Source organism: Trichoderma asperellum, chromosome 7 (genome assembly GCF_020647865.1).
Source record: "Trichoderma asperellum chromosome 7, complete sequence".
Taxonomy (NCBI): Eukaryota; Fungi; Ascomycota; class Sordariomycetes; order Hypocreales; family Hypocreaceae; genus Trichoderma; species Trichoderma asperellum.
Genome location: NC_089421.1, coordinates 219,414 through 234,444, shown reverse-complemented (window position 1 = coordinate 234,444; position 15,031 = coordinate 219,414). Strand labels below are relative to the sequence as shown.

Below are 15,031 nucleotides of genomic sequence, written 5' to 3'. Positions count from 1 at the left end.
GTCATTCTCCTATTGCTCAATACTTGCTCTCGGATTTCCCTTTCTGTGTCAATCCCTGCGCAATTCTCCATCACTACTAGTGAATGATAAATTCAATGTGGATTATTTGACTTATAGCATCAACGTTCCACTGCGTGGATAATGGAGATGCTTCACACCCTTGTCTGAGCCCAGCTACGCGGTGTAACACTCCCACTTTTCTATACCTCCTCTCCCTTCTCTTTTTCTTGTTTTGATATCTCATCCCTGACACTTGATACCCGGCATTCCAAACTCGCTTCTATGCAGCTTTGCCAATCGGCCTAGATTTGTTCCGTCTGTTGTGTTGAGGCATGAATCGAAGCATCGTCGTACTCGTACAAATAAGGGATTACGGGATTATATTATCCGCGTTGCCTGTTTTATAGAATCAGGAGACTTATTGGCTGAGATTAGATGAGGTCAGAATGGAACATGTTTAGGGGCAGTAATCTCTGCTGGCTGTTTGGGCAATTGGCGGTCATCCTGCTCCGAGCGGCTGACTTGCAACCGAAGACAGAATCCCACATATGGGCTCTCCTGGTTTATTAAATGCTCTCCGTACCGTGTTTCATCAACGTATTAGACTGTGAATCTTTCATCACCGAGTACTTCATTAGGTATCCCTGGAAATCTCCTGGTTAATTGTAGTACATAGCGGAGGGATACTCGTTAAAATCCACGGTCCAATATTTCGAGGAACATGGTATGTCTGTGTCTTTCAAAGCTATGGATTCATGCAAAACAGAATCTGATACATAGAATCTCATAAAAGAAGAAGTGTCTAGAAAAGAAAACCATTCTCTGAAGCGATATATACGCATGAACTACGGAGAATCCTGCCCTGTCTTATTCTTAGCCGCGCCATTCGGATGTCATCCGCATCCTTGATATCGCGGTGGCGGACGCATACATATCACTTCGTCTACAGAGTGCTACACGTAGTTACATATATGTGGGTGTCTTCTTTTTGGTTGGCATGACAAGCATCAATCGCTGGCCTCGCTCTATATTGGCCAATCCCAGTCAGCCTATTTCCCCCCCTTTCTGGCAACGTAGCATTTCCTCGCTAAGCACTGGCGTTCAGCTTTTATCCGCCGCAAAAATCTACACACTGAAGACCCGGCTTTGTTCTCCATCTCGCGACGGCGCTTGTATATGGGGAGTGATCATCCGGTAATAAATTTCCGGCGTGGGGGTGTTATAATAGAAGCTTGCTTGAAAGGGGGCATATGTGTCTTAAGTCTTCCCCAAAGCAAAGTGAGAGAAACATAGAGCTCAACATAATAGAAGAAAGAAAGAAAGAAGACAATGTAATCATAGTGGCGTTAACGCAGACTTGCCTTTGCCAGACCTATGTAGTTGGCGCTGTGCTTGACGACCCCCAACTTTCGCAAGGTTGGCTAGGGCTTGAACATCGAGACCAGGAGTCGCGTCTTCGAAAGAGGAATGCTCGTTCCGAAAGCCCTCACCCTCTCGAAATACCGCCCCAAATAGCTCATTAATGGACGTGGTCAGACTATCGAGCGCCTGGATTCTGCTGATGTCGGCATCAGATGTTATCTCTAGGACGCCTGCCTGCTGGTTGACCGATCCCTTGATCTTGCCATCAATAATGAGAAAGCTAAGGATATCTTGCACCTCTGGCTCTGATATTCTCAGCTGCTTTGCGATCCATGAAAGCTTCATGCGTGTGTAAGGCGCAATGAGTTTTAGGACTCCCTTGGTCCGTATGTTACGAGTAACTTCATCGATATTCTCTGCGATAAAGGGATCTGCTAGAATGTCCTGGTTGTTTCGCAGTGCCTTCTCGTACGCGTGAACGTCGTCCCGCTGGTATGCATCGACAAGCTCCGTCATAGCGGAGATGCGAGGATCAGACTTGTAGGGCTTCGTCTCTTGGGAATCAAACGGGTTGATGTTTGACTTCATCAGCATGGTGGTGAGAAGCAGATACTTGAGAACTTGGATCCGCTGTAGTGATCCTGCCTCGTCGTAGTTGCGGAATGATTCAAAAAAGTCACTTTGCGCCTCCTTCCAGTTCTCCTCACTCATGTGCATTTTGCCGCCGCACTCACGGATGATGCCCATGATGCGGGGGTGTGGAACGGCAGACTTGACCTTGAGCGCACGATTATACAGTGTCTTGAGCTGTTTGTTGTTTCTAGTCTCGGCCAACATCTGAATCTCCAGGGCGTAAATCTCGAGCGAATAAGTTCCCTTGCCCGGGTCATCGCTGCCATCGGGGCGCTGACAGGCCTTGTGCAGCTCCCTCAGCTTCTTGGATACTGCCGAGTACTCTTTGCGATCTAACAAGAGTTTGGCTAGCTTGATGTTCGTCTTCAGCCACAACCGCTCGTTGTTCGTGCTCTGGAAGCTCTGGAGAGTTAGGGAGTAGAACTTTTCTATGCTTTTCACCGCCGCTGACTCGTCGGCGCCTTTTTCGATGTAATCGAGCATGTTGTTGATGGACTTTTCCGAGTAATTTCTCGTGACGGCCGATTTAACGTATGTGAGCAGCTCGGCAAAGTGATCGGCTGCCTGGAGCACGTAATTTGTCAGTGAACTGTATCAAATCATCCCAGCCTAGACGCCAGCCTCACTCACCTCATCGTACTGCCCCAGCTTGAATTCCAGCTTGATGGCCTGCTTCAAGCCCTTGAATCCCCATTCTCCCTTGTCAGGCTCGAGAGGCGGTATTCCGAGAAACTCCGCAATGGCATCTTGGGGGTCGCTGAGCTTCAGCTGCTTCGCATTATAGTATTTGTTCTCGATGTCGACATCTCCAGCCTCCTGCTCGTCGTCGTCTTCCTCGTACTCGAAGTCGTATCTGCTAGGCATCAGCACAGGCCGTGAGCCCCTCGGCTTCCTAGGATTAGGACCAACTGTTCCTCATCGGACTCTTGCATGAAATCCTCGTCGTCAGACATGGCGGCTGATTCTATGGGCTATCGGAGTGTTGGAAACGGAGAAGGAGCTTCTTTTAAGCAACCAATTTGTCGTAGAGATGCTGATGGAGTCGTGGCGCTATGTCTGTTGGGTCGTGAGCAGGCGTATCTTGAAATCGAAGCTTCAGTGGAGTCGCTCTGCATCGTATCTGTTAGGTGACAACTTCGCGGGGCGCGCTGGAGCTTATCGATAGGAGCTGCACTAAGGAATATTCCGCTCCGATTAGCGCCATAACCTCCACCCAAGTATATGTATAGAGCACAGGCACTTACATCATTTCATGATTCTGGTACATATTCATAGAGTACATACTTAGTATTAATGAAATGGTTTGATCAGACTCGACTTGAAATTAAATACAGGGTTATCATCATTGAACATATGAAATCATGTAGCCACCAACGCCGTCTGTATAGCCCCTCCATATTGTCTCAATTCTCATCTTGTGTTTTGCGTCCCGCGCTGCTTCTCTTTCTAATCTAAAACTCATGTTTCTCGAGTTCTACTACTTATTCTCCCAAGATGTTAAATGGCTTCGGTCTAAAGTCTAACGAAAACGAGCGCCGTCATAACTCCAACTCCCAGCAGAGTGGTTGCTAAATACGGCAGCCCCATCCATACTCCTCCCAGCTCCATGCCACGACTTAGGAGCCATCCCATGACTGGTGCGCCCAGGAAGCCGACGAGAGTCTCCATGGTAGACATGGTCGTGTTCAGAGTGGCAACTGTATGCGGCTCAACCACAGCATTGAGCAGCGCACGGCACAGAGAGCTGACGCCCACGCCAATGTTGGTGATGACCATGGCGCAGATGAACAGCCACGGAACTCCGGCCAGGGCAGTGAGCAGGCTGCCAGCGATGAAGACGACGATGGAGGCGCGGGCCAAGAACAGATCTCGGCTGATGGAATCAAAGCGGAATCGTTTGCTCAGAATAGAGGATGATATTGGCAGCAGCACCAACAAGGTGAAGACTCCCGCCAAACTGCTGACTGTGTTGATGTATGTTGCCTATTCATGTTAGCAATGCCGCTACTTGGATGTCGTATATAAGCAAGGGGCTTTTTCTTACAGTTGACCACTCCCAGTTGAAGCGGCGAGTCATGTACTGCAAAATGTCCAAGACAAATGTCAACTTGATGAGGTAGAATGGACCATAGGCAAGAAGGAGCAGTACGACCGTCTTCGAGGTGAAGATGAAGCGCCATACGTGAGACACATCGTTCTTGGCGGAAAACCATGCGCGCTGCGCCAGTTCTCTCGCACTAGGAAGCTTCTTCGATGGAAGCAGTGTTTCTTGCTGAGCGGTAGATGAACCATCCTGACCGCGGCGCTTGTTGTCGGCAGCCTGGCGGAACTTGAGCGTCTCCGGGATGAGAGCAGACGACAGCATGCCTATGGTGAGGACGGTGTTTCCGATCCACATTGCAAGCCAAGGATCAATGCTGAGAAGGAATGCAGCGATGGGGTTGACAACGATGGAGATGAGAAGATTCATGGCGTAAATCAGGTAAAATGCGCCAGTTCTCTCGGAAACGGGGACGACGTCGGCAACGATGGTCGAAATCATGGCAACGACCATCTGGCTGCCGCCGCCGATTAAGAGGAAAATGCTGCCGTATAGGATGCTCCATATGGAGAAAGTATCGGGGAAGAATACTGTGCAAGGGCAAGGTCAGATGGAAAAAAAGATCGGACAAAAGGTGGAAGAAGGAAGAAGAGAGGGAGGATATTACATACGGACAGTGGTTATCCAAGCTTGCTCGAGGAAACATCCAAAGAGGGAGAGAAATATGACAAGACGACGGCCATACTTGTCAGCAACGACTCCAAAAGAGATTTGGACGAAAAGCGCTATGGCTCAAATGTCAGCGGCAAGAGGTAATGGAACCAGAGTCTAGAATCTTTGTCAACACTTACGGAGCAGCATATCGAGAGACGTGCTCCACGACCGCACCATGGCCAGGGTCTTCTGCACTTCTGTGTCCTTGCACCGGTTATCGTGAAGCTGCGGCATCGCTATGGCATGATCCGGGTGGTAACGCCGGCATATGACATCCTCCATGATCTGCTCCATGGGAGGATTGAGAATGTACTGGCTGACCTCGACGATGAAGAGGAACAGGACGCACATTCCCACGACGAGGCGGCGGAATCCCTTGGAGGGCGCAATATCGGCTGGCAGATCGTTGTTCTGCAACAGCGACGTTTCCTCGTCGGCTTCATCCTCACTGATACGGTGACGGTATCCGTTTCCAAAGGCCTCAATGTCAGAGCCCACGCCGGCAGGCTCGGCGTCTGCTTCGGTGCCGTATCGGGTCATGATAGGGCAGATTTTGGGGTATCTTTTATTTTGTGTTTTATTATAGTATTAGAAGGTCCTTAAGAGACGGGAAAGAAAAAAGAATGAATAACTAAATGAAATGCTGCAAAGACTGTATTATAAAACCCCGTCAGGGCCAAGGACTGGGAGAAGGGGGCACATAGGGGGGTTGAGATGAGAAGATAGATCATCTACATGACGACACGATATGCACGACACGTCGATAGCATACGAAGCGTAGCAAAGACAACAAATACCCCACGGTCTAATTCGAGGGCACAAGGGATAAGGTTAGCCGGCGGCGTGAAGCCTTTATCAAAGCTTCAGGATCCCGGCGGCGGTGATTGGCGCGGCCGAGGGAACTTTTTACAGTGGGTACAGCATCCGGAACGCGTACGCCACCAAACCATGACAATGGCCGTGTCAGCAATATTCCGTTCTTTGTCGCATTTGGGACGAGGCTATTGCGGCGGGGAGGTGTTTTGCCGCCAGGGCTGGAGAGACGGAGTTGAGAATGAGTCTTCAATGTTGTCTGGAATGGCCAAAATGCTTTGTTGCTCCCTCCTTTGCAGCGAGCGAGTGCTGAGAGGCATACGAGCCAAGTACTACCTATTACTAGTAGTATGTATAAACGATGCTTTTGGGAATGGGGCGGCACAAGCTCAAAACGGCAGCAAAGATAAGGCAGGGCTATTTATTGGTGTAGCCGATGCTGACCACTTTCCGCATCCATGGTTCATGGATTCAACTGCTCTCGGCAACGAATGGCGTTATATGAGCCTAATATGAGTGTCTCATTCCATGCGGGGGATTTTCCGAATGACGGAGCGGTAAACCAGTGCTCATCAGCCGGGACAAGGCTACGTGCATGCATGTATTGTTGAGGCCAGGAGCGTAGACCAGGCCGTTGTCGTGATATGATTCCAGCAACGCGTGTCATCTCTTGGCTCGTGGCAATCAATCAATGCTCGTGGCAGCGTCGAAGCATCAACTGGACACAGACCCGGGGCTGAACAAAGTTCCAAGCCATGGGTGCAAATTAGCAAACGCTAGCGGGTACCTGGCCCGCTAGCTGCTTCACTTGCCTCGAGATTATAGCGCCAGTTACAGGGGCAGGACACGCTGCTGGACGATGGACCCCGCCATCGAACCCCGCCATCGGCCTCTAGCCGCATCTTGCTGAGATTTGGCATCGTCATTGTTTCTGCTCCCTCATTTCAAAAGCAGCCACAGTCGCGTCACCATGTCCTTTGCTAGTGCAAAAGTGCTGTCCACAACGCCGCTGGTAGGTGCTGACATGCTCGGATTAGCCAGTCGCCCAGCCGTGCGCCAAGCTGCCGTCTTTCTCTCTTTCTTGCTGACCCCGATGCGCCGTCACAGTCCAACGACGAGTCGCGATGGATCTCCCTGAGCAAGTAAGAAGAATGGAACAGCCACCAGACTGCTTCCTCCTCTCCTCTCCTCTCCTCTCCTCTCCTCTCCTCTCCTCTCCTCTCCTCTCTCCTCTCCTCGTTCATCTGTCTGATATATTGCGCATAGAATCACGTACCAGGACCCCAAGGGCACCGAGCGAGTCTGGGAAACCGCTGAGAGACGCACTCGCCCTGCCGGCGCAGACATCGACGGCGTCGGCATCGTCGCCATCCTGGACAAGCCCACGGGCAAAGAGATCATCCTGCAGAAGCAGTACCGCCCGCCGGTCGACAAGGTCGTGATCGAGGTCCCCGCCGGACTGATCGACGCGGGCGAGACCGCCGAGCAGGCCGCCGTGCGCGAGCTGAAGGAGGAGACGGGCTACGTGGGCGTGGTATCTGAGACAACACCCATCATGTATAACGACCCTGGGTTTTGCAACACGAATCTGCGCATGGTGCACGTCACGATCGATATGTCGCTGCCCGAGAATCAGGATTTGAAGCCGGAGCTGGAAGAAAACGAGTTCATCGAGGTCTTCACCGTGCCGTTGGCGAGCTTGTGGGAGGAATGCAAGAAGCTGGAGGCGGAGGGCTATGCGATCGACGCGCGAGTAGGCACATTCGCCGAGGGTATCCTGCTGGCACAGAGGCTCAAGCTATAACGTTATGACGATGAAGATGGGCCATGAAAATCTACCATTGGAGCAGCCAATTCTATTTTAATCTTGTGAAGAGGGGAAACTGGAGGGGAGGAGCAGCAGCAGCAGCATCAGCATTAGCATCATTAGCATCTTCAGCATCTATCAGGGCTTCTTCTTCAGCTACAGCTTCTTCTCTTGGCGTAGACCCTGCCAAAGCGCCAGTGCGGCGAGGGCCTTGGCATCCCGAGCGCCCTCTTTCCACAAATCCTTCATGGGCACCACCTTGAGCGTGATTTTCTCTCCAGAGTCTCGTTCTCCTGTGAGACGCCCCTCCCACTCGCTCAGCTGGCTTCTCGGAATGCGTCGCTCAGCGCTGTAGATGGTGATATGCTCGTCGCAGCCACCCGCACTCGGGAACACGGCAGCAGCTAGATTTTCCTTTTCGCCCATGGTGTCCGTATCCGTATTCCGCTGTTCTCTAGACGCCTCTGCCAGTTGGCTAAGGCATGTCAACTCGTCCTCGTGAATCGTAATGCCCAGCTCCTCCTCAATCTCCTTGGCTGCCACGCCCTTGAAGTTACCAGCCCCGTCCACCATTCCCGCCGGCAGCTCCACAAACGTCAGGCTCCCGGCGGGGGTGCGCGGCTGGACCGTCAGGACGACGTAGCGCTCCTCCGAATCCGACGGCACGTCGTCCGGGATGAGCATCACCAGCATGGCCACGCTGGGGCCGCGCAAGAGGCATCCCGAGGGCAGCGTCTCTCCGGCAGAATTGGAGACGTGCGCGGTGAGCTTCATAAAGCCAATCCGGTTGGGTCCCCAGAAGTCGCAAGACTGAACCGTGACATTGCGAAGAACATAGGGGTCGGAGTGAAATGGGTGAGAGGCATGGCTTTGCAGCGCAAGAGACTGGGTCAGAGTATCAATCCAAGTCTATAAAGTGGATATTTTAGTAACTGTTTGAAGGTGCTTCCACTTCCATATTCTTGCTATATCCTATGGCTGGTTTTGGCTTACATTGAAAGGCTTGAAGGACTTGAGGTGAGATTCTGGATCGGGGAGCGTGTCCGGCATGGAAACGGAAATGCCGCGGTAAGTCAACATGGTGCGAAGATGCACGCGAGCAGAGATGTTTGAGGGGAGTTTGCGCCTCGGCCGTAGAAACATGCCGTGATAGATTTTGGGGGGGTGCTGGTGTATTTGATTACTTGAGCCGTCTGCCTGATACTATGAATGAGGCTGTGGATTCTCAACCCGGCAGTTCGCGTGACGTCAACGCCACTGAGGCTTCAATTTCAATTTAACGCTCAAGGTCTCAGCCCAATATGAAGACATGCACATGCACTATTATTACTGTTATCTCAGGGGAGTACTGTAATCTTCATATGTTTTCTCTTTTTTTTTTTCTCTCTTCTTCCTGCTGTGAAATCATCGACTCTTTAACAAGCTTCCAGACTCCCAGACGCCTTGGACCAAACAAAGTAAAACAAGAAAGCCCAGAAGAAAGCCCAGAAAGCCCATCTACACTGCCCAGTATACGTCAATCCGCACAGACTCGATCCTGTTCGCCCACCCGCCAAATCTCGCCCTGCCCCAGACCGTCACGACGTCGCCCACCTGCAGTCCTCTCACAAACTTTCCATCGCCTGTCTCACGACCTCTGCCCTTTGCCACGAGAGCTTGGCCACCTTCGGAATCAGGTGCAATGTCGTCCAGGTAAGACCACGTGATGGAGTGATCTTGCCACTTTCCGAAAGCTGTCTTGTTCCTTTGGATCTCCCATTCAGGTGAATGCAGTAGCTTGTGAGTGTAGTTGTAGCCGGCTGGATCAGATGATGTCTGCCGAATCTGAGGATGAAGCGGCCGGAGCGAGTCGACGGAGGGTATTGATCCATCTTCTAAATGGTTACATTAGTCATCGGCTTTTTGTCAATTTTTGTCGTTCTTTGTCAGTATGGGTGAGATGGGTATGAGCAAAACTCACCAGCACCGGATGCGTCAAACCTCTCCAATCCCGCGTCAAACCACGTCCACGATTTCGAATACGGGTCCTGGGCGTCTGAGGAGCTGGTGACCCATCCTTGGTCCTGGCTTCGAAACGAAAACACCACCTTTCGTGCGGGGTGAGTTAGGCGCGGCACAGGGTACTTGGCCGACTTGGCGAAGAAGCTGGCATCAAGGCTCTCGCCCAGCGGACGAGGAGTCGGCAGGGCCGTGGTGTATGGCTGGTCGTTGGCATTTTGCCGAGCTCCGGCGCTCACCAGCCCGAGCGGATACGATCGAAGCAGAAATCTGTCCTCCCGGTCTGGGTTGCCGCCCATGATGCTGATGCTCTCGTGCAGCTGCGTGGTTGAGTGAGCCCAGTACTCGGCAAAGTCGAAGATGGCGTCAATCAGGTCCGGCGGCAGCTTCTTGGTGCGGCACAGCATGGCCCTGACCACGGCAATGTCTATCGGGCTGGGCTCGTACAGATCGTGGCGCTCTGCATGATGCTGAATCGGCTCCTCGTCGTCCTCTGCGGTCGTTGCGTTGAGGCCCAGCGCTCTCATGGCGCTCCAGACGATGCCGGGGATGTTCACGGCCATGGCTGTAGCTGGAATATGTGTATCTTGTTTTATTGTAGCTTGCAAAAATTGATAGGAACAAGAGGTGGGTGAGAGAAATTATCAATAAGATATAACGCCAAAGGCAATGCTTTTGTAGGATCACAGTTTCACAGCAGAACGCGCGTTCCAGACCCTCGATTGGATCCTGAACGAGATGGAGGCATCATTTCATCTTGTCCTTCCACCTCATCGCGTGACGTCAGCGCGGCGAACAGCTTAGCGAGTTCAGCGAGCGCAAGCAGCGAGTACAGTGAAGAGTGGCCGCTGTGGACTTTTAGCTTGGACAAAGTAGATGTACTTGTCCTAGAGCTATACTGCTAACTATTAGGCAGCGCTGCCATGTTCATGTACAAACTGCAGCAGTTTCATCGAACAGGTGTTAGGACGTGCACTGGGAAACGTGCATTATGCGAACGACACACATGCTGCTAGGTACCTGTATGCACTTCACAAACACCATTGCTTCATATACAGAGATATGAACGAACAAAAAAAAAAAAAAAAAAAAAAAAAAAAAAGAAACAGAAATGATGCCAAAATTCATCTTAATCACATACAATATTTTTCTCTCCCTCACTTTCTTTCTACGAATGTCTTATCAATTTGAAGGTTTCAAAAGGTTTCACAATGTCGTCTCCAATAGACTGCCTAACCTGTAATTCAATCCAGCTTCCACGCATTTGTTGCAAGAGCTCGATTCGCGTCACAATGGTCATGACTATGGTAAGGGAAGAATAGAATCTGGGGGTCTTTTCGGAAATCAGATTATAAATTACGAATAAAATAAATGAGAACCAACTCTAATATCTTCTTTTTCTCGTTCACCCAAGCTCCATCTGCGACAAAGAACGTAGCCACAGGTCTTTAGGTACTCGCACAGGTAACCGCAGAGAACATAATAAAAATCAAGGGTCAATACAATATTTGAACCAGGTCGTGTTCATACTGCCATAGCCATGTGCCTAGCCTCGCAGTAGACAGATCCCGGCCTCAACAGTATCACATTTATCGTCAAGAGTAAGAGCACAAGAATCTGTACAGAGTATATGTCTGATTCAAGGGCCAGCATATGAATATCACAATGCAAGAAGAAGCTCAGCAATGTAAATAAGTGAAGTAGTATGTTCATATTCACGACCAAGCTAAATTATATGCAACGTGTTGTAGAAAGCCCAAGGGCTAAATGTGTGGGTTTAAAAAAAAAGTGGTAAATAAAAGTGTGTCCATAATTGCCATACATCCCTTTCTAGCTCAACACCTAAACGCCATCCAAAGGTCTGGAGGCAAAAGTTCAAACACGAAACAAGTCAATGAGACCCTTTTTTTGGATTAAAAAAGAAGACGCAAAAGAGTTCATCCACGCGCTGTTGTATATGGCCCCCATCGCTCTTTGGTTTCAAAAAAAAAAAAAGTTAAAAATAAAACCAGCCCGCTTCCTTTCTATCATGACGTTTATCGGGTTTTAGACTTCTCCGCCCGGGAGACCCTGGTATCCTGAGTGGCTCGCGCTGAAGGTCCGGATGGGAGCCGTGCTGGAGGCCCTTTGGGGACCGGCGTGTGACTGGGGAGGAGAGCCAGGGCTTCCGGGATGATCGGTCATGGCGTGATCAAAACCACTCGCGGTAGGGCTCTTGGAGCCTTGGATGAGGAAGGGAGCGGGCGACTGCATAGGCGACTCGATGTTGACGGCGGTCCAACCTTTGCTGTCAAGAGGGCTGACGTTTGCTGGGGGCGCATCAGCCGTGACGATGCCTTCTTTCCTCATACTGCGAGAATCGTAGTCAGTGTATGCGTCCGGGTCAACGCCTTCGCGTTTCAGCTTGTCGAGTTCCATACGGTCCATCTTTTCCATTTCTGTCGCCAGGCGGGCCTCTCGGGCACCGGATTGGCGTTGCTTGATGCAGTAGAAGATCAAGGCTCCGATCAGGACGGCTCCGACGACACCGGCCGCCGCGTACACGGCGATCCTGGCACCGGCAGGCAGGTTGTTCCACTTGTCGGCTGCAGACAGCTTGGGTGGCTGGTGGAGGGCCTCGTAGAATGTGGAGTTTTTCTCTCCGCTGGTTATCACCTGTCAGTAAAATCAAGAGATTCAACCGCTGGCTGTGCGGTACAGTATAATGCAACTCACCCAGTGACCTTGATGCTTTCATAGCTGCCAGTCATATCTCCGTACGTGTACTCGGTGCCACCACCGTAGTCAGTGACGCGAGCGCTCTTGACGTACATGGTGAATGGGCCCTTGGAGTAGTCGGTGTTACCACCGGCCCATTCACGGGTACCGTTGGGCATTCTGGGATCACCGCCAGCCCAGATACCGAGAGAGAGTCTCATGGGAGTCTGGGGGTAGTTTCGGGTCTTGTTGGCTTGCTCGGGAGTGAGAGTGCGGACCAGGTTGCCATCGATGTACCACTGAAGGGCGTCCTTGGTCCAGACGGTGGTGTAGTTGATGAAGTTTTCCTGGTTGTTGGCCGTGGTGTACAGGCCGGCATTGTGGAAATCCTCATAACCCTTGCCGAAGTAGTTGGTCGAGGCCATGGTGTTGTTGACACCCAGAAACTCCAAGTCGACCTCGTCGAGATCGTCACTCAGCCACATGGAAGAGCTGACAATGCCGACACCCGGGGCGACCTTGAGGAAGAGCTCAACACGGCCGAAGAAGAAGTAGAACAAGGTGCGGATAGTAGGCGAGTCACCCTGCTTGTTGATGGTGAAGCCGGCACCGTTTTCGTTGTCGTAGGTGACAGACCCAGCAGTCGTCTCCCACAGCTCATAAGACGGCGTGGTGTTGAAGTAGAAGGTGTAGTCGGTATTGAAGCCCGGGTCGGAAGGACATGTCGAATTCAACGGGTTACACGATGTGGAAACCTGGGCTGAGACGAGGCCCAGCAAAGGGGCGGCGGCCAGAAGACCGCTCAAGTACCGCATTTTGGACAGAGAGAGAGAGAGAGAGAGAGAGCGAGAGAAGAGCAGTTAACGGTATATAGGCGTATGTATGAAACAGCTGAACACACGGTTGGGTATAAAAGAGGTCGATGCGCGAGAACAGTACACTCCAAGTGGGAGTAATTGTATCAACTTAGGGAGTGTGTGGTTCCTCCGGCCCTGCAGAGAAGCGAATTTGGGATATATCTCGAAAGAGCGTATAAGTGATTTCTTTGGTGGACTATGTGCAAGGAGGCAGCCAAACGGGAGCCAATAAAGAGTCACTGGAGAGATTGAGCGGCGAAGCTGCGCCAAAGCCAAAACGACAATGAAAGGACGAGACGAGTCTCAACAGCGAGCAACAGAGACTGCGAGGCCCCTGAAGCACGACGGCGGATGTCTCTATTTGCAGAGTTTCAAGGAAGGACTGAGGTGAAGGAGAGATGAAGAAGAAGAGAAGAACGAGAGCGACCAGCAAGTCAAGTCAAGTAAAAGAGATTAGGGGCGCCGCCTTGGTTTGATGCATTTCGCACTGAGACGGGGGAAGAAGCGCCGAGGGGTCCGCCCATTGAGTGTAAGGGGTACCGCGCTATGCTGGGCCGGGGGGCAGCGCGGGCGGTACCTGGTACCTGCGAGCGAAGGCAGTTGAGCGCTGCGGGTCGCCAGCGAGGGGCCGCCTGGGGAGTGTCTTGGCTGGTAATTTCAGCGTCCAGGAATAGCCAAGGAACAGCCAGGAATAGCCAGGAACAGCCAGGAACAGCCGGGAATAGCCCCCCCGGGCGTGCTGGAGGGGCCCTGGAGGCAAAAATGGAATCCAAGAGCGACCAAGATGGAATCACGCGCTGGGATGCCGTGCAGATGGAATCGTCGAAGCCGGCCGTGGAACGATCGCAGCGGTGCAGCATGGCGGCGGCTGGCAGCATCAATCGTCAATCGCTGTTTCTGCCCCCAAAGGCACCTCTAAATCCTCCGGCAATGCACGCCGGCACGCCTTGGCACGCTGGAACAAGAAACGCAGACGCAGGGGCCGCCCAGTCTGTTCCACGAGTCTGTTCCACGAGAGCTACGCTGCCACCAACGGCGCGCCAGCAGGCCAATGAGAGGCGCCACGCAGACAACAAAGGAAAAAGGGAAAAGGGCAGCTCCAGGCAAATGCTGCGCCAGGGACCGATCCGGCACAGCGCGCCGAGGCTGCTAGGCCCGCGAGGGGATAAGCCGCTGGGCCTGGTTTCCCCTGAAAGATGGAGACGGCCGTGCGCGGTACCGAGTACCTGCGGCGCTGCTGACGGCGCGGCGCGGCGGCCGGGTACAGGGTACGCGCGAACACGCAGCGCTCGAGCTGCAATTCGTTCTGTTTCCTGTCGTCGTCTCGTCGTCCAGGATCTTAATTTGCTGCCCCAATCTCCCAGCGTCGCGCCAGCCAGGTATCGAGTACATTGATGCATGCTGTATATGCGATTCGCAGTGCTGGCTGGGTCCAGTATTCGACTGCTAGCCAGGTGCTAGTTAAAATGCGTGCGTGTGCCAAGTGGGCATCGCCATCAAAAGCCGTCAACAGGCACAAGCCAAGGTCCAGCACGGGGGATCCACGATGTGCAAGTAAGCCTCTTGTGCGTGTGCTGCTCTTTGAAACAAGGACCTTGGATCGGTGCTCGTAGTCGACTCGGACAGCCCACCCATTAGCCAGAATAGAAAGGTCTTTGTTGCCATGATGCCGAGTTTGCGAAAGGCAGCCTACAAGTGCTGCCGGTTTATCCATCCGCAATCAAACCAGGGCCGGTCTTGCGAGTAGTATTACTGCACTGCGCCTCCGCAGAAAACCCGCCCGCTGTTCTGACCCAACTGGCGGAGTTGTCAACGGTTGTGACGGCAACGAAAGCGTGAGCGTGAGTAGTAGTCTCTTGCATTTTGCACATCCCCTGAAATCAAACATTTCCATCTGTAGGTGTGGCGTGCTCCTGTGTGATAGAGAAAGACGTACAGATACAGAGAGAGAGAGCACACGAGCTTGGCGGAGGTTAGTATAAGGTCGAGAGCAAATCGTAGTTTGAATACGAGCAAAGCTGTCATTGGACGAATGGGCGCGACATAGTCCGGATATGGAAGCCGAGTCGGCAAATGGAAGCATAAGAAGCAAACCACATTAGGAACATC

The 15,031-nt window shown here is 52.1% G+C and overlaps 7 protein-coding genes across 8 annotated transcripts; 1 reads left to right on the top strand and 6 right to left on the bottom strand.

The window, feature by feature from the left end:
• CSN2 (COP9/signalosome complex subunit Csn2) lies at positions 1-3,096 on the bottom strand. Of its 2 annotated transcripts, XM_024901058.2 has the most exons (3): positions 2,905-3,096; positions 2,626-2,848; positions 1-2,559 (listed from the first exon to the last, which is right to left on the bottom strand). In XM_024901058.2, exons 1-3 carry the CDS (start codon positions 2,946-2,948, stop codon positions 1,336-1,338), a joined length of 1,491 nt encoding a protein of 496 aa, XP_024756780.1. In that variant the 5' UTR covers positions 2,949-3,096; the 3' UTR covers positions 1-1,335. The 2 variants fall into 2 exon arrangements, with proteins under 2 accessions (XP_024756780.1, XP_065985205.1); XM_066129075.1 differs by having other exon boundaries at positions 2,626-3,096.
• A 151-nt stretch (positions 3,097-3,247) lies between these two features.
• TrAFT101_010835 (uncharacterized protein) lies at positions 3,248-5,545 on the bottom strand. The gene is made up of 4 exons (XM_024901049.2): positions 4,888-5,545; positions 4,708-4,821; positions 4,040-4,626; positions 3,248-3,978 (listed from the first exon to the last, which is right to left on the bottom strand). The coding sequence occupies exons 1-4, from the start codon at positions 5,288-5,290 to the stop codon at positions 3,508-3,510; spliced, it is 1,575 nt and encodes a 524-aa protein (XP_024756779.2). The 5' UTR covers positions 5,291-5,545; the 3' UTR covers positions 3,248-3,507.
• A 530-nt stretch (positions 5,546-6,075) lies between these two features.
• Positions 6,076-7,574, top strand: TrAFT101_010834 (uncharacterized protein). The gene is made up of 3 exons (XM_024901042.2): positions 6,076-6,575; positions 6,671-6,705; positions 6,830-7,574. The coding sequence occupies exons 1-3, from the start codon at positions 6,534-6,536 to the stop codon at positions 7,365-7,367; spliced, it is 615 nt and encodes a 204-aa protein (XP_024756777.1). The 5' UTR covers positions 6,076-6,533; the 3' UTR covers positions 7,368-7,574.
• On the bottom strand, positions 7,415-8,535 carry TrAFT101_010833 (uncharacterized protein). Its single transcript, XM_024904370.2, has 2 exons — positions 8,364-8,535; positions 7,415-8,279 (listed from the first exon to the last, which is right to left on the bottom strand). The coding sequence occupies exons 1-2, from the start codon at positions 8,511-8,513 to the stop codon at positions 7,527-7,529; spliced, it is 903 nt and encodes a 300-aa protein (XP_024756776.2). The 5' UTR covers positions 8,514-8,535; the 3' UTR covers positions 7,415-7,526.
• Positions 8,536-8,613: 78 nt separating this feature from the next.
• TrAFT101_010832 (uncharacterized protein) lies at positions 8,614-10,075 on the bottom strand. Its single transcript, XM_024901028.2, has 2 exons — positions 9,331-10,075; positions 8,614-9,244 (listed from the first exon to the last, which is right to left on the bottom strand). The coding sequence occupies exons 1-2, from the start codon at positions 9,929-9,931 to the stop codon at positions 8,868-8,870; spliced, it is 978 nt and encodes a 325-aa protein (XP_024756775.2). The 5' UTR covers positions 9,932-10,075; the 3' UTR covers positions 8,614-8,867.
• Positions 10,076-11,414: 1,339 nt separating this feature from the next.
• On the bottom strand, positions 11,415-12,880 carry TrAFT101_010831 (uncharacterized protein; the record flags this gene model as incomplete). Its single annotated transcript, XM_024900982.1, has 2 exons — positions 11,415-12,012; positions 12,084-12,880. 2 exons carry the CDS (start codon positions 12,878-12,880, stop codon positions 11,415-11,417), a joined length of 1,395 nt encoding a protein of 464 aa, XP_024756774.1.
• A 1,381-nt stretch (positions 12,881-14,261) lies between these two features.
• On the bottom strand, positions 14,262-14,636 carry TrAFT101_010830 (uncharacterized protein; the record flags this gene model as incomplete). The annotated part of the gene is made up of 1 exon (XM_066129074.1): positions 14,262-14,636. The coding sequence occupies one exon, from the start codon at positions 14,634-14,636 to the stop codon at positions 14,262-14,264; it is 375 nt and encodes a 124-aa protein (XP_065985204.1).
• Positions 14,637-15,031: the final 395 nt, after the last annotated feature.